The sequence below is a fragment of the Cebus imitator genome, unplaced genomic scaffold (genome assembly GCF_001604975.1).
Source record: "Cebus imitator isolate Cc_AM_T3 unplaced genomic scaffold, Cebus_imitator-1.0 Scaffold443, whole genome shotgun sequence".
Taxonomy (NCBI): domain Eukaryota; kingdom Metazoa; phylum Chordata; class Mammalia; order Primates; family Cebidae; genus Cebus; species Cebus imitator.
In genome coordinates this window covers 1,046,492-1,062,435 of record NW_016107758.1, presented here as the reverse complement: position 1 = coordinate 1,062,435, position 15,944 = coordinate 1,046,492, and the positions used below count along the sequence as shown (strand labels likewise).

General features: G+C 51.4%; 1 protein-coding gene across 1 annotated transcript in view; it reads left to right on the top strand.

The window, feature by feature from the left end:
• CROCC2 (ciliary rootlet coiled-coil, rootletin family member 2) overlaps positions 1-15,944 on the top strand; it is an 80,892-nt gene that overhangs the window by 27,625 nt on the left and 37,323 nt on the right. The window contains exons 13-18 of the mRNA XM_037732208.1: positions 384-530; positions 783-992; positions 11,166-11,359; positions 14,052-14,170; positions 14,601-14,770; positions 15,443-15,619. Coding sequence (XP_037588136.1) covers positions 384-530; positions 783-992; positions 11,166-11,359; positions 14,052-14,170; positions 14,601-14,770; positions 15,443-15,619 — 1,017 coding nt within the window. The remainder of the gene's footprint in view (positions 1-383; positions 531-782; positions 993-11,165; positions 11,360-14,051; positions 14,171-14,600; positions 14,771-15,442; positions 15,620-15,944) is intronic.

Here is a 15,944-nt window from a genome sequence, read left to right as displayed (position 1 = left end):
ACCCTGGCCTCACTGACCTGGCCTCCCACCCCCTCTCTCCTGCCTGCCGGGACCCTCAGCCCATCACCAGAGCTCCCAAAGTCACTGAAGGCCTCTGTCCCCACCAGCAGGCAACGACCTGGCCTGGCTGCTCTCAGCCCTGCTGGCCATGCCTGCTTCTTTGTGGCCTCTCCCCAGACCACCAGCCATGTCCTCTGGCTGGAGCCTCAGTGCCTGGAGTCACTAGTGGCCCTGAGACCTCCGACTGTGGGGACCTTCCCACCGTGCCTGCTCAGGAGCGCTGGCTTGCACACCGCCGTGGCTCAGGGCTCACTCCTTCCCCAGCAGCAGCAGACCTGCCCTGGAAGCTGAAGTTCTCTCCCCGGTACCCCTCCCTGCCCCAGGCCGAGTACAGCAATGCTGACCTGGAGCTTCTCATGAGGCAGCTGAAGTCAGAGGGCGTGCAGCAAAGGGACTCCCTGGCTGCCATGGCCACCCTGATGGACGGGCTGGCTCGGGACAAGAGTGTGCTGACCCACCTGACCCTCCAGGTGAGACAAGGGTGGGGGCGGGGCCTCGCCAGAGCAGGCTTCTGGGTGGCTGTGGGTCTCCAGCCTTGGGCCTTCCTTCCATCCTTCCAGATCACGCCCTCTCCTGGGCCAAGGTTTTGGGGACGAGGAGCCTGGCTGGCCCTGACCAGGCCTAAGGGAGGGAGCACAGTGTGCCTGGGGCGGGCCTGGGGGGTGGCCGCAGGGCCCAAGGGTGCAGGGGCTGGATGCCGAGCCCCTGACCCCTGGTGGTAGCTGGAGCAGGAGCGGCACCAGCTGCGGGAGCAGCAGAAGGCTCTGGAGCAGGAGCAGGCCCGGGCCAGGGGGCAGCTGGCAAAGGCGGAGCAGCAGCTGGCGCTGGAGCAGGCGGAGCGCAGGGGCCTGGAGCAGCGGCAGGAGCAGCTGGAGGGCCAGGCAGCCTTGCTGGGGCGAGAGAAGGCCCAGCTCCAGGAGCAGGTGGTCCAGGTGAGGATGTCTGCAGGGCCAGCCGCTGCCGTCTGGGATGCGGCTGGGTCGCGGGTCCTGCCTAAGGTACTTCTGGGAGTTAGGTAGGCCCAGGATGCCCACACCAGCTCTTTCCGTCTTGGTAACGGCCAGGCCCAGTGCTGGCCTCCCGGTGGGGATGGGGGCAGGGGGAGGGTCTGCAGAGAAGGCTGTCATCAGGCCTGGCCTCCATCTCCGTCCCACCCCTTGACAGGGGAGCCGGGGCGTCAGGCTAGCGACGTCTGCACATGAGCCCTTGGAGAGCTTGTTTCTCCCCGGGCCACACCCACACAGCTGAGCTCTGCGACCGTGCGTTCATTGCTGCATCCATGCATTCGTTCCCAATCCCCGTCTTTTGTTGAGGAAGCTCAACTCAGTGGAGAAAGAAACAGTGTTGTTTTTTACAATCCCTCCTCGTTCATCGGTGCAGAAGCCCATCCATGCTGGCTTTCGAGCCCCCACGGCTCAGATTCTGTGGCGCCTGTCACATGTACGGCCCAGATTCTGTGGCGCCTGTCACATGTACGGCCCAGATTCTGTGGCGCCTGTCACATGTGGGACAGCTCAGCTCTCTTTCCGTTTTCTGTCCTGAGCTTTTTGGGGGTCATCTTTTTCCTCTTTTGCTATTGAAGTATAATTGGCATTTAATAAGTCATGTACAGTGTTAGTGAGTTTTGACAATTGTGCAAACCCGTGTAGCCACCACCAAGATCAAGACGTAGAACATTTTTGTCAGCCCAGCAGGTTCCCCCGTGTCCCTTCGGCCACGGCCCAAAGCCCCCGGCCCCCACCCAGGCAGCCCCTGCTCCGACGTGCTGCACCATGGGCTGGGTGCACCTGCTTAGAGCTCCTCACAGATGGAGCCACGGGGTGCGGACGCTTTCGTGTCCAGCTTCGGTGTAATCTCCTTTATCCACACACGTTGTTCAGCGTATCACTGGGTCTTTCTTTTTCCCTGCATAGATACATTCCCTGGGGTGAATACAGCACATTTGCTTACTCATCCACCAGATACTGGACATTTGCACTGTTTCCAGTACATCTGGCCCTGCCCACAAGGTCCTTCCTTGGTCCTGCCCACAAAGGGTACTTTTACCCGTCACTGGGACCAGCAGCCAGGTGATGTGAACGCTCTGCCTGAGCCCTGCCTGCAGAGAGCGTGGTGGCGCACACCCCGGACTCATGGTGCATCATGTGACACACCTGCTGATATGGTTCGGATTTGTGTCCTCACCCAAATTTCATGTCAGATTGGAGGAGGGGCCTGCTGGGAGGTGATTGGTTGGGGACGGTGATGACACGGCTGGTATAAACCTCCTTGTACGAATCACATACATATATTTTCACTTTTCCTGACTCAATGCTTAGGAGCAAAACCGTGCACTCGCTGCATAGGTGTGTGCTGAACTTTTATCAGAAACAGCCAAGCAGCTTTCCAAAAGGGGTTCAGCCACTTTGCTGCAGCCAGCAGTTCAGGAAGGTTCCAGCTGCCCCTCTGCCTTCTCGATGTTTGGTACTGTCTGTTTCTTTTTTGTTTTTAGCTCTTCTGCGTGTGTGAAGTGACACATCCCTGAGGCTTTCATTTCCATTTCCCTGATAACTAAAAATATTGAACGCATTTTCATCACTTATTGGATATTCATGTGCTTTATTTTACTAATTGTCAAATCTTTCTCCTTTTAAAGTTGGGATTTTGCATTCTGGTTATGAATATACAGGAATTTATATATCATAATGCACGTACCTTGTCAGACACAGGCCTACGCATATTTTCCGCAAGGTTGTGGCTGTCTGTACATTTTCTCAATGATACTTTTTATGGAAGACATAAAACGAACTCTGGCAAACTCCAATGTATCTATTTCTTTTTTTAGTCTCACAATTAGTATTTTCTAGGTTCTGTCTGAAAACCGGTTGCCTACCCCAAGGACAAGACGATATCCCCCTACATCTTATCTGGCTTTCACATGTAGATCCTATGATCCATTTCAAGTTTATATCTGGGTACAGCAGGGGTTTGCCATGTGTGCTTCCCAAACTAGCAGCATAAACATCGCCTGGTGACATGGTTGGGATCTGTGTCCCCACCTAAATGTCACGGCGAATTGGAGCAGGGGCCTGGTGGGAGTTGATTTGTTCATGGGGGCAGATTTCTCCCTTGCTGGTGTCTTAATGGTGAGTTCTCACGAGAGCTGAGGGTTTGAAGGTGTGTGGCGCTTCTCCCTCCCTCTCTCCTGCCTCCGTGTGAAGAGGGTACCTGCTTCTCCCTTTGCCTTCTGCCATAATTGTAAGTTTCCTGGGGTCTCCCAGTCACACTTTCTGTTAAGCCTGCGAACTGTGAGGCTATTGGACCTCTTTTCTTAATAAATTACCCAGTCTCAGGTAGTTCTTTATAGCAGGGTGAGAAAAGACTGATACACCTGGGGACTTCTTAAAAATGCAAATACTCATGCCTCACACAAGACTGACTCACTGAATCAGAAACTCTGTGGGCAGGGTCCAGAAATCTGGGTTTTAATCAGCCCCCCATGGGATTCTGCCGCGCACTAGTGTGAGAACCAGACTGTATGGTATGATGTGAGAATGGAGGTCCACCATTTTTCATACTGATTTCCGGTTTTTCCAGCACCATTTTTTAAAAAGGTCTCTCCTTTCATTCTTGAATAACTCTGGCAACTCAAAAATAAATTGATCATATAAGTGGGATTTGTTGATCTGTGCGAATCAATCTGTTCATTCTTTCACCAAAACCATACTGTCTTGATTACAATTGCTTTTTAGTAAGTCTTGAAATTGAGTAGCGTACACACATCCGCCTTGTTCTTGTTCAAGATTGTTTTGGCTGTTCTAAGTCCTTTGTACAGGCATAGACATTTTAGAGTCATCTTGCCCATTTCTTCTTCCCTCCCCTGCAAAAAAGCCTTCCAGTACTTTGATTAAAATTGTTTAGAATTTATAGATCAACCTGAGGGAACTGGACATCTTAAATATAGCAAATATTATATCCATCAATATGGTATACCTCTCCATGTTTGTTTGTTTTTTGTTTTTGTTTTTGTTTTTTAAGATGGGGTTTCACCATGATGGCCAGGCCGGTCTTGAACTCCTGACCTCAGGTGATCCACCCACCTCGGTCTCCCAAAGTGCTGGGACTACAGGCGTGAGCCCCACATCTCCGTGTCTTCGTTTCTCTCAACCATGTTTATGGTTTTCGGTGTAGAGGTTTCTTGCACGTCTTTGATCAGGTTAATTCTAGATCTTATAGCATGAGTTATATTATTATTTTAATGTCATTTTCCTATTGTTCATTATTAATATATAGAAATACAATTTCATATGTTTATTTTGAGTCATGTGGTCCTGACAAATTTACTTATAAGTACTAAGGTTGTATGTTTATGTAATTATTCATCTGTAACGACAGTTTTACTCTTTTTCTTGTCTGAATACCTTTTATTTCTTCTTGCTTTATTGCACTAAGACCTGCAGAGAAAAATTGTAAATGGTGAGAATGGCCATACTTCCACCCAACGCAATCATGGGGAAAGAATTTGATGTTTCACCATTAAATATGATGTTATCTGTGGGCTTTTCTTAAATGCTCTTTATCAGAGTAAGGAAGATTCCTTTCACTCCTAGTATGCTGAATTTTTTAAATTATAAATGGGTACTGGGTTCTGCTAAATGCTTTTTTCTGGAACTATTAAGAGGAGCACCTCATTGTTCTCCTTACATTGTTAATGTAGTGAATTTTTTATATATATATATCAATTAGATGTTAAACTTGCATACCCAAGTAAGTCCTACTTTGTCATGAGTTAGTATCCATTTTATATTTTTTTATTCAACTTGTAATATTTTGTTAAAGATTTTTTCAGCTATATTTGTGAGGTGTATTCCTGTAATTTCCTTTCCATGGAATCATCAGATTTGGAATCAGGATTGTGCTGGGCCCCTAAAATACACAAGAAAGTAGTTTCTCTTCTTCTATTTCCTGAAAGTGTTTGTATAAAATTGGTATTACTTATTTCTTAAATGTTTGACAGAATTCACTAATGACATAATGTGACTCTGGAGTTTTCTTTGTGAGAAAGTATTTGAGAATGAATTCAATTTCTTTAACAGATGTATAATCTGTTCCAATTTCTTATCTGGTTTTATGTCTGTTTCTTTTTTTTTTTTTTTTGAGACGGAGTTTCGCTCTTGTTGCCCAGGCTGGAGTGCAATGGCGCGATCTCGGCTCACCGCAACCTCCGCCTCCTGGGTTCAGGCAATTCTCCTGCCTCAGCGTCCTGAGTAGCTGGGGTTACAGGCACGCGCCACCATGCCCAGCTAATGTTTTTTGTATTTTTAGTAGAGACGGGGTTTCACCATGTTGACCAGGATGGTCTCAATCTCTTGACCTTGTGATCCACCCGCCTCGGCCTCCCAAAGTGCTGGGATTACAGGCTTGAGCCACCGCGCCCGGCATTATGTCTGTTTCTTAATCTGCATCCTAATAATTCCGCATGTTGTGTTTTACTATCAGTCAGTTCAAACTTTTCTCTTTTCCCATGTGATTTCTTGGCCCCATGGATTATTTAGACATAAATTCCCTGACTTCCAAATAGGATTTTCTAAATGTCTAAATTGTTAACAGTTTCTAATATAATTTTATCATGGTCAGGGGATATACTCCGTATTATTTGAATCCATTCTATTGTCTATGTTGAACATGTCAAGAGAATGTGTATTATGCTATTGTTGAGTGCATTGTTCTACAAATATCAGTGAAATCAAGTTGCTTAATAGTGTCATTTAAATCTTCTACGTCCTTCCTGGGTTTTCGTGTGTTGGTTTGTTTCTTTGACTGGTTGTTTTTGTCTACCTGCTGCATCAGTTAGTGAGAGAAGGACACTGAAGACTCTCCCTGTGATTATGGAACTTCTGTTGCTTCCCATGGTCAGTTTTTGCTTCGTGTGTTTTGAATTTCTATTATTAGGTGTATCTGTATTTAGTATTTCATGTCTTCATGAGGAACTGGCTTTTTATCATTACAAAACGTCTGCTCTTCTCTCTTTTTGATATATACTTCTTTGATACAGTGTACACTGCTCAGGTGATGGATACACCACAATCTCAGACATCACCACTAAAGACCTGATCCATGTCACCAAACACCACCTGCTCCCCAAAAACCTATTGAAATAAAAAAATAAAACATTTAACAAATAAAATGTGTGTCAAAATAGTCCTTATCTTTACTCTGACAACTTTCATCTTTAATCAGAGTGGTCACTAGACCACATACACTTAATGTAGCTGTTAATATGCTTTATTTACATCTTGGTATTTGCCATCTATTTGTCTCATATTTTAAACATATTTTTACATTCTTCCTTTCCGGCGTTCTTTTGGGCTAGGTGCATATTTGTTTAGTATCCCATATTATGTTCTCTATTGGCTGTTTTTAGCTACATTCCTCTTTGTTAGTTTTAGTGATTACTCTGAAACTATGATACGCACAGTCTATATTAGGATATTATATTACTTTGCAAACAATAGAAGACATTTGCAGCCACACACTGCATTTATCCCTTGCTGCGATTTTAATGCGTCCCCTCCAAAATGTAGGTGTTGAAACTTAGTGACCAATTGTGATAGTATTAAGAGGTGGGACCTTTAAGAGGCGATTAGGCTACGAGGGTTCCACCCTCATCAGTGAGATTAAAGCCTTTACAAAAGAGGCTTCATGCATCATTTGTGACTCAGTTTCCCTCTGCCTTTCACCATGTGAACATGCAGCATTCTTCTCATCTGGAAAATGCAGCATCAAGGCACAGCCTTGGAAGCACAGAGCAATCCTGATGACGGCCATACCTGCCAGCACCTTGACTTTGGACTTCCCAGTCTCCAGAACGGTGGGAAGATAAATTAATACATTGCTTACTTTACAAATTACCCAGTCTCAGGGATTTTGTTACAGCAGCACACATTTACTAAGACATCTTCTCCATCCTTTTCACTCTTGCTGCTGTATAGTTTATTTTCGTATGTGTTGTTATAAACCCTAATGTTACTTTATTAATATTTTTGCTTTTTAAATGGGCATTTTAACCATTCACACACACACACACACACACACACACACGTCTTCTCACAAACATTTCAGTTATTTGGTAACATTCTTCATCGTCTTGAGTATGTTCCTAAACATAGTAATTATAATACTTTTTAAAGTCTTTGATAACTCTAACATCTGCACCCCCTAATGAACTATTTCTATTGCCTTTTATTTATTTATTTTCAGTAGTTTGGACTTGTCTCCTAGTATCCTTAATTTTTTTGTTTAATTTTTTATATATTTTTTTATACTTAATAATTTTTGATTGAATGACAGACTTTTGTGTTTTTGTAGATATAATTCATAGAGATGATTTAAGGCTTTGAATGATATAAGCTTCTTCCAGAGGGAATTTGCTTTTGACTTTGGGAAATCAGAATCGGGATAAATCAGGACTCAGCTGCTTTGTAACTGTATTCAGCCTTTTGTGAAGGGTCGTCCATGTCTGGCCCATCCCAGGGTATAATGTGACTCTTCCGTGTCCCTAATTGGAAATCTCAGGTGCTAACCAGGGGTCTTATTTTTTAGTTAGCCCTAAACTCCAGGCTTTGTTTTCTCAATTCTATAAGACTTTCAAAAGTCCTATCTGATTTCCCAGACTCTCAGCGGCTATTTTTCTGTTCAGATTCTTCGTCTCCTGGTCCTTTACTACTTATGAATCATAAAAAATTCATACTTTTTAAAAAGCAGTGCCATTTGTTTTACTTTATTTTATTTCCTGAGACAGAGTCTCACTCTGCTGCCCAGGCTGGAATGCAGTGGCGTGATCACGGCTCACTGCAGCCTCGACCTTCTGCGCTCAAGTGATCCTCCTGCCTCAGCCTCCTGAGTAGCTGGGACTACAGGCATGCATGACCATGCCCAGCTAATTTTTGTATTTTTTGTAGAAATGGGGATTTGCTGTGTTGCCCAGGCTGGTCGCAAACTCCTGGGTTCAAGTGACCCACCTGCCTCAGCCTCCCAAAGTGCTGGGATTATGGGTGTGAGCCACCGCAGCCAGCCAGCAGCACGATTTTAGAAAATCACCGTATAGAATCTCAGGCTTACCTCAAGGCATTTCCTTTTCTCTGATATCCTGTCTTCTTTTCATTCCCTGGCGCTTTGGTATCTCCGAAGTCTAAGTTATGTCTCGTCTCTTCAATCTCTTAAGCCTGCTGACACCTGAGGCCATGTTCCCAGTCTTTTAGCTAAAGCTTTATTCATTTTTGTTAGTGGAGTCTCGCTCTGTCACTGAGGCTGGAGTGCAACGGTGCAATCTCGGCTCACTGCAACCTCCGCCTCCAGGTTCAAGCAATTCTCCGGCCTCAGCCTCCTAATTAGGTAGCTGGGATTACAGGCACACGCCACCACGTCTGGGTAATTCCTGTATTTTTAGTAGAGATGGGGTTTTGCCATGTTGGCCAGGCTGGTCTCAAACTCCCGAGCTCGGGTGATGTGCGCACCTTGGCCTCCCTAAGTGCTGGGATTACAGGCGTGAGCCTCTGCGCCCAGCCTAAAGCTTTGCGCTTGGCTCCTGAGGCTCTACACCGCCCGCATCACTCGGGACTTGGCAGATACCTCAAAGGGGAAATCTGTTGTGTTCATGGATTTCAGATTCACGTTCATGTATCTCTCTCTGTCACCTGAACACCTGGGACCTGACCATCTCTGCATCCATCTGATGTTTTTACGCAGATTATGGGATGGTGCGTTGTACGGCTTTTCCAGTTGCTTTAGGTGGGAGGGCTGGTCTCCAACAACCTACCTCAGCATCATCCGAAGCAGAAAGTCCTGATTTTACTTTTGAAGAATATTCTCACTGGGCGTAGAATACTAAAATAGCCATTATTTTCTTTCAGAAGTTTAATGAATTCCTTCCATTGTCTTCTGGCTTCCATTACTGCCGTGCGGAGATCAAATGTCAGCCTTGTTCATTTCACAGCTGTGTGTCCCTTTGTTTTTTTTTAAAGACATTTTTCTTTATCTTTGGTATTGATAAACTTTACCAAGTTGTATGCATGTGACATTTTCCTTTTAATTTATCCTTTTAGGGGATTATAGCTCACTTTAAAATCTGTGGCTAGAGTATTTTATTAGATTGGAAAAATTTTGTCCTGTATCTGTTCAAACACGCCCCCTCATCTCTCCTGAGACTAATTCCACATGGGTGTGCATTTTTAGCTCGTCCTGTATGTCTCTATACAACACCCTTTTGTGTGTTTTCCACCCTTCCTTCCGTTTACGATTCGGTCTGAGTACGTTCCGTTGTCTGTCTGCCGGGTTATCAGTCCTTTCTTTCATTCTGTCCAGTCTGCCCTTGTCTGAGTTTCCTCACTTTCAGTTATTGTATTTTAAATTGTGTTTTTTATATTTAGGATCCGGTTCTGCTGCTAAACTCTGCATCTTGCTATCCACCTTCTTGAACGTATTGATCGGCTGTTTTAAACTTTGTGTCTGATAGCTCCAGTATCTAGATGAGCAGGCTGGGAAGCTCTGCATCTATTTTCCACTCTTATCTGTGGTTTTTTGGTCATGTGGTCCTGTCTCCTGATATGCCAGGTCTTGATCAAATAGTCAATCTTATATAGAATAAATTAGAGAAATAATTTGAGGATCTTGATGATGCTATTCTTCTTCCAGAAATAATTTGCTTTTTATGTTGTTTTTGTTTGCTTTTTGGGGGGGTGGAGGAGAGAAAGAGGTCTCACTCTGTCACCCAGGCTGGAGCACAGTGGCATGATCTTGGCTCACCATAACCTCTGCCTCCTGGGTTTAAGCGATTCTCCTGCCTCAGCCTCGTGAATAGCTGGGATTACAGGCATGTGCCATCATGTCTGGCTAATTTTTATATTTTTAGTAGAGATGGGGTTTCACCATGTTGGCCAGGCTGGTCTTGAACCCCTGACATCAAGTGATCTGCCTGCCTCGGCCTCCCAAAGTGCTGGGATTACAGGCGTGAGCCCCCATGCCGGGCCGGGACTTCCTTTTGACCCTGGCAGGCAGTGAAGGCAGAAGGTCTGTAGCCCAGTCAGTGATCGGGATGATTCACAGCTGAGCTTCAGTGTTGGTGACGGACGCTCCGTTCCTGATTCCCCACGCCCACTAGGCTCAAGCCTTTCTGTGAATACCACTGATGTCTTGTGAAATTTATCAGGGCCTGTTTGCTTTGGTGGCTCTGAACCCTAATTTTTGTCCCCCTCAGGCCATGGCAGTGCCAGAAGCTCTTCCTGGCATCTCAGTGTTTCAGCCCAAACTCTCTTTTTTTTTTTTGAGACAGAGTTTTACTCTTGTTGCCCAGGCTGGAGTGCAATGGCACGATCTCGGCTCCACAACCTCCGCCCTGCCTCAGCCTCCCAAGGAGCTGGGATGGCAGGCATGCGCCACCACGTCTGGCTAACTTTGTACTTTTAGTAGAGATGGGGTTTCTCCGTGTTGGTTGGCCCGGTCCTGAACTCTTGACCTCAGGCAATCCACCCACCTTGGCCTCCCCAAGGGCTGCAGTTACAGGCATGAGCACCCGGCTTAACCCAAACTCTTAAATCAGCACATGCCTTGAGGAAAGAGGCGACCCCGAGGCTGGGCGCGTTCCTGTGCCTCCTCTGCAAGATCTCGGCTCCTTCAGCCAGTGTCTTTTCAGCTCCCCGAGGGCTCCTACATATTCTTGTGATCCATTCCACCCAGACTTTGATGACATTCTTGGTGGAAGGGCTGGTGTGCAGCACTCTGGTTTTCTGCTACCTTCTGTTGCCATCTCTCTGCAATGCTTCCTGCCCCCTGGACACTGAAGGACAGACAAATGGTGTCACTCAGACTGACAGATGGCTCCTACCTGGGAGTGCCCAGTTCGATACCATCTCCATCAGGGTGCCTGAGTGGATGCCCCCTCTACTGTAAAAACGTTCATGTGCTTCTGAGGTCCAATATGCCTTATGTTCACCCCCCTTTTCCACTGTCACCTCCATGCCATGCTGCACAAAAGCACTTCTTCTGGAGTCCGTCCATCCCCTCGAGAGGCCCATGCCCACCCGCTTACTCTCTTTCTCTGCCGACTGTCCCCTTCCCGCCTCCCCTAGGTCACCTGCCAGAAGCAGGCCCTGGAGGAGCAGCTGGCTCAGAGCCTGCAGGACCAGGAGGCCCAAATGGACACTCTGCAGCAAGCCCTGCAGGAGAACGGTGCTCTGTCCGAGGAGCGGGCCCAGCTGCTGGCCCAGCGGGAGGCGTTGGAGAGGCAGGGCCAGCTCGCAGCTGAAGAGGCAGCTGATCTCAGGTACACGCGCAAGGACCTGCCAGTCAGGCCACGTCCCACGTGCCCCTGCCATCCGAGAGCCTGCAGTGTGGCAGGGTACGGGGCACTCACAGCATCACATGGGACCGGGAGTGAGTGCAGGTGAGCTGGGCTGGAGTGAGAGGCCAGCACAGAGCCTTTGGGTTGGGGGAGGGTATCTAGAAGAAGTCCACCCAGCGAAAGCCCTGGGGTCGCCTTCCTGAAAGAGGTGGTGGCAAGTGCAGAAACCCAGCTCAGACCCGTGGAAGGCAGCTGTGGACTGTCTGGCTCACAGAGCTGAGTTCAGGGTAAAGCCAGCTTCAGGCATGGCTGGATTCAGGCACTCCCACAGTGCCCTCGGAATCCTGCCTCTCCTTCTCTGAGCACGGCTTGGTTCTGAGAGGATCTCATTCCCAGGCAGGCTCACTCTGAGAGGTGGCAAGATGGCCAGCAGCCACCCAGGGGTCCCCTTCCAGCAAACGCAGAGCACCCTTCTCCCCACAAGGCCTGAGAACTGCTGCTGCCATGGGCCACCTTGGGCTGCCTGGGAGCCGGCATCACAGGGCTGATCCCAGGCTTGGGCAGCACGCCTGTCCCTGGAGCCAGGAGCAGGGTCAGCCCGGCGACCACGAGGCGGAGAGTGCGGGCGGGTGAGCCCAGAGGCCCTCGGGGCAACTCCCAGAGGTTGGGAAGGGAAAACAGGCAAGAACAGGAGGTGTGCAGGCTGGTGATCTGAGTCCTGCGGCCTCTGCAGAAACCCGCTGGCTGTGGCACTGCTAGGTGTCTTTGTTGAAAAGATTTCCTCCCGGAATTCCGGAGTCTGGGATCCTTGAGCTTCTTCGCAGACAAACCTTTCCTCCGAATGAAGGCTCGCGCCACAGTCGGGAAGGAAAACCGAGGGAGGCCGCCTGCCGCGGGCTGGGCTCCTGCCCGTGCCCCCTCCTGAGCCCTGGGGGCTCCAAGGCCCAGGGGTGGGGACCCCATTCCTGCCGGCAGAGTCTGCTGCCCAGAACACAGGCCCTGGCCAGAGCCCTCCGCAGCCTGAGTCCTGCCCCAACAGCTGCTCCCACCTCAGCCCTGCCACTGACCCAGGGCCCCTGCACATGGCAGCCCTGCAGCCTCAGTCACAGGCCACCGTCAGGGTGTCCTGATGGCCAGCTGAGTCTCTGGTGACAGAGGGGCTTGTCCTGAAGCCACCTCTGCCCCGACACACTCTGTGTGTCCACGACTGGCCCAGGGGGCTGGAGACTGTGGACGCCGCCTTGTTGATGAGCTCTCGGGTGACACTGGGGACCATCCGGTGCGGGAGTCCTGCCGCGGCCCCCCATTTCTGAGGAGACCTCCCCACGGTCGGCTTTATGAAGGGGCTCCACTCTCAGCATCCCCAGGCCCTGACCACCTTCAGCAGCGGGACCTGCTCCCTTCTGTACCCTGCCACACTGCAGGTTCTCAGAGGGCAAGGGCAGGCAGGACGTGGCCTGACTGGCAGCTCCTCGCACGCGTACCTGAGATCAGCTGCCTCTTCAGCTGCGAGCCGGCCCTGCCTCTCCAAGGCCTCCCTCCCTTCACGGGGTCCTGGCCCGACTGTCAGCCGGCAAGGTGGACCAAGGTCCCCTCTGGGCCCACATCCCAAGCAGCCCCACCCTGCTTGGAGCACCCTGGCGGGGGCCAGCCCTCCAATCCAGGGGCTCAATGGCGGAGCCCCTAGACTTGCTCCTGGGTCCCCATAGACAGAGGCTGGGCATACACACAGGTCCCCAGGCTTCAGGCAAAGACGTCCCATGCCTGAGTGGCAGAGGCCACATCCCCTACAGGAGGCCAGGCAGGCCTCTAGGAGGAGGAGTTTCCAGGCTGATTGAAGGGAGGGTTTCCCACATGCAGAAGGGGGAAGAGCTGTCTGGCGAAGCGAGCACTCAAGCCTGGGAGTGTGGGATGGGGCCATGAGGAGCACTCCTGGGAGGAGGGGCTGAGGGGGAGCAGAGTGGCGTGCAGCAGAGTGAGGGTTCTGGGGGTTCGGACCTGAGCCCAGAGAACCTCCGTCTGCGGGCCCTGGAGAGCCCCAGGAGGCTGGGAGGTGCTCTACCCCTGAAGAAGTGGGTGGCAGTGGGCAGAAGGACGGAAGAGAAATGGAGGCAGGGCCCAGTCAGGAGCTGCCAGGGTCCCCGTGGCCCAGGGCCCACCCCATGGCATCTGTCTGGGGTTGAGCACCTCCAGTTGCTGTTCGTGTGGGCGTCTGTGTTCGAGTCTGTTTGTACGTGTTGCTCCGTGCGTTGCTTTGCTCACTGATAAATACCCAGCACAGGGCAGCAAACGGTGACGATGAGCCTTGCTGCTGACAGCTGGACCCTGATGAACTGATTGTTAGAAATGTGGGGTCTTTCGCCTCCCGGGAGTGGGCGCTGCTGTGTGGTGGCGCTGGCAGTCCAGGCTCAAAGGCAGCAAGCAGGCTTTCCACACGAAGGAACCACGCTGCACGTGGGGGTCTAATGCGGGGGTGGCCTTCTGGGGTGACTCTTTTCATGGCATGAGAATAGGAAACAGTTTCCTCGTCCTTGTTAACAGCGTACGCTGCCCCAGAGACAAGATGCACCATCATTTCTAGAACATTCTTCCACTTATTTGCATTTCAGCTACTGCGAGCATTTTGTGGGCAGGATCTTGGGGATGACGTGCGTTGCTTGCTGCTCCTTTGCAGGGCGGAGAGGGACTCCCTGGAGAGCAGCCTCCTCCAGGCCCAGCAGCTGGCCGCGCAGCTGCAGGAGCAGGTGGAGGAGGAGGTCCGGAGCGCAGGACTCACGCGGCAGGCCTTGCAAGGTGCTCCAGGGGCGGCTCCCCCAGCCCGTTCCCTGAAAGTCAGCCATGGAGGGGCCCCTGGAGGGGAGCTCAGTCCCCACACATGCTGCGCCCCTCTCCGGAGCCCACAGGGGCACAAATGAGTGCCTGGAGCTCTGGTGACTGAGCACATCGGGCCACCACGGCCCATGAGGGGCAGCAACACCCTGCCCAGGCTGCAGCTGGCACCAGCCTGAGGCTGGGCACTGCGCTGTGGCCGCAGGGTCAGCATGTGGCCTCCATCTGCAGCCCTGGACCCTGCACCCTGCGTAGCCCACCCTGCCATGCGCTGGCCACCCACTCCCGGAGCCCGGCCACTGTCACCCCCAAGGCTGTCACTCCCTTGGGGGTTCCAAAGGGTTCGGGGGTCCGCATGCCAGGCCCTGGTGCACCTTAACCCATCACCCCACAGTGGAAATGAGGCAGCTGCAAAGTGACTGGGAGGTCCAGGAGACGAAGCTGCGGCAGGACACGGGGCAGCTCCAGCAGCAGGTGGCACAGCAGGAGCGGGGGGCACAGCTGGCCCTGGAGAGCCAGGCGTCGGCCCACCGTGAGACCCTGGCACAGCTCCAGCGGGAGAAGGTCTGCTTCCCACAGGCCCACCAGTAGCTTCCTAGAAGGCTACCAGGTCCCAGGGAATGGCAGGCCCTTGGGAGGAGGAGGCCCTTGCAGACCAAGCTCAGAGGCAGAGGTGCCCGGCCAGGGAAGGTTGGGCAAGGACCTGCTCACTCTTTATAGTTCAAATGGGCATCCAGGGCCTTCCCTGTAGGGCCCTCACACTGGGCTCGGGTTTGTATTTGGGGTGGGCCTCCCTCGTGGCAGAAGCTGGATGGACTGTTGGCTGATCTGGTGCAGTGTGACGGGTGGGGGCAGAAGGCCCCCCCCACACCCACTTCAAAGGCCCCCCCGACACCCACTTCAAAGGCCCCCCCGACACCCACTTCAGCGGTCCCACAGGTCACAGGCTTCCGGAGGCCTGGTTTGATGTGTCTTTGCACCCCTTCATGGCAGGTGCAGTGCAGAGACTCAGGGATGGTGTACATACTGATAGATCAATGTGGGCTGGCAGGTGCTGGGACCCAGAGAGTCGCTCCCTGCTCCCGTGACCCTGAGGGGAAGGTGTGGGGGGTGCATCTGGCTGGACGGAACAGCCTCTGGGGACCATCAGTCCTGGTGTCCCCCAGGTCAGGTCTCACTCAGGACCACAGACACCTGCTGGCCTCACCTGCCGGACCCATCCCTTACCTTGCCCAGGAGACCCTGAGTCTGTCCCTGGCAGAGGAGAAGGAGGTAGCCAGATGCCAGCTGGAGCAGGAGAAGGAGCTGGTGGCAAAGAGTGCGGCTGAGAGGGAGGCTCTGAAGGAGGAAATTCACAGCCTGAAGCAGGAGCGGGACGAGAGCCTTCTCCAAATGGAGCACAAGATGCAGCAGGTGATGGCGGGGCTGGGGGCGGCGGGGCTGCTCACACCCACTGCACCTGCTGTCTCTGACCCAGTACAAGGGCTGCATGGCGCCACACCTCAGGCAAGTTCAGCCTTTCCAGGTCACTGCTGTTGTAACTTTGTTCTTCCACAGCAGTCACGGTGGACAGATGTCCAACCACCTACCCACCCGTCCACCCATCCACCCATCCATCCACCTATCTGTCCATCCATCCATCCATCTGTCCACCCTTCCACCCATCCACTCATCCACCCACCTATCCACCATCCATCCACCCGTCCACCCACCCATCCACCCGTCCACCCACCCACCT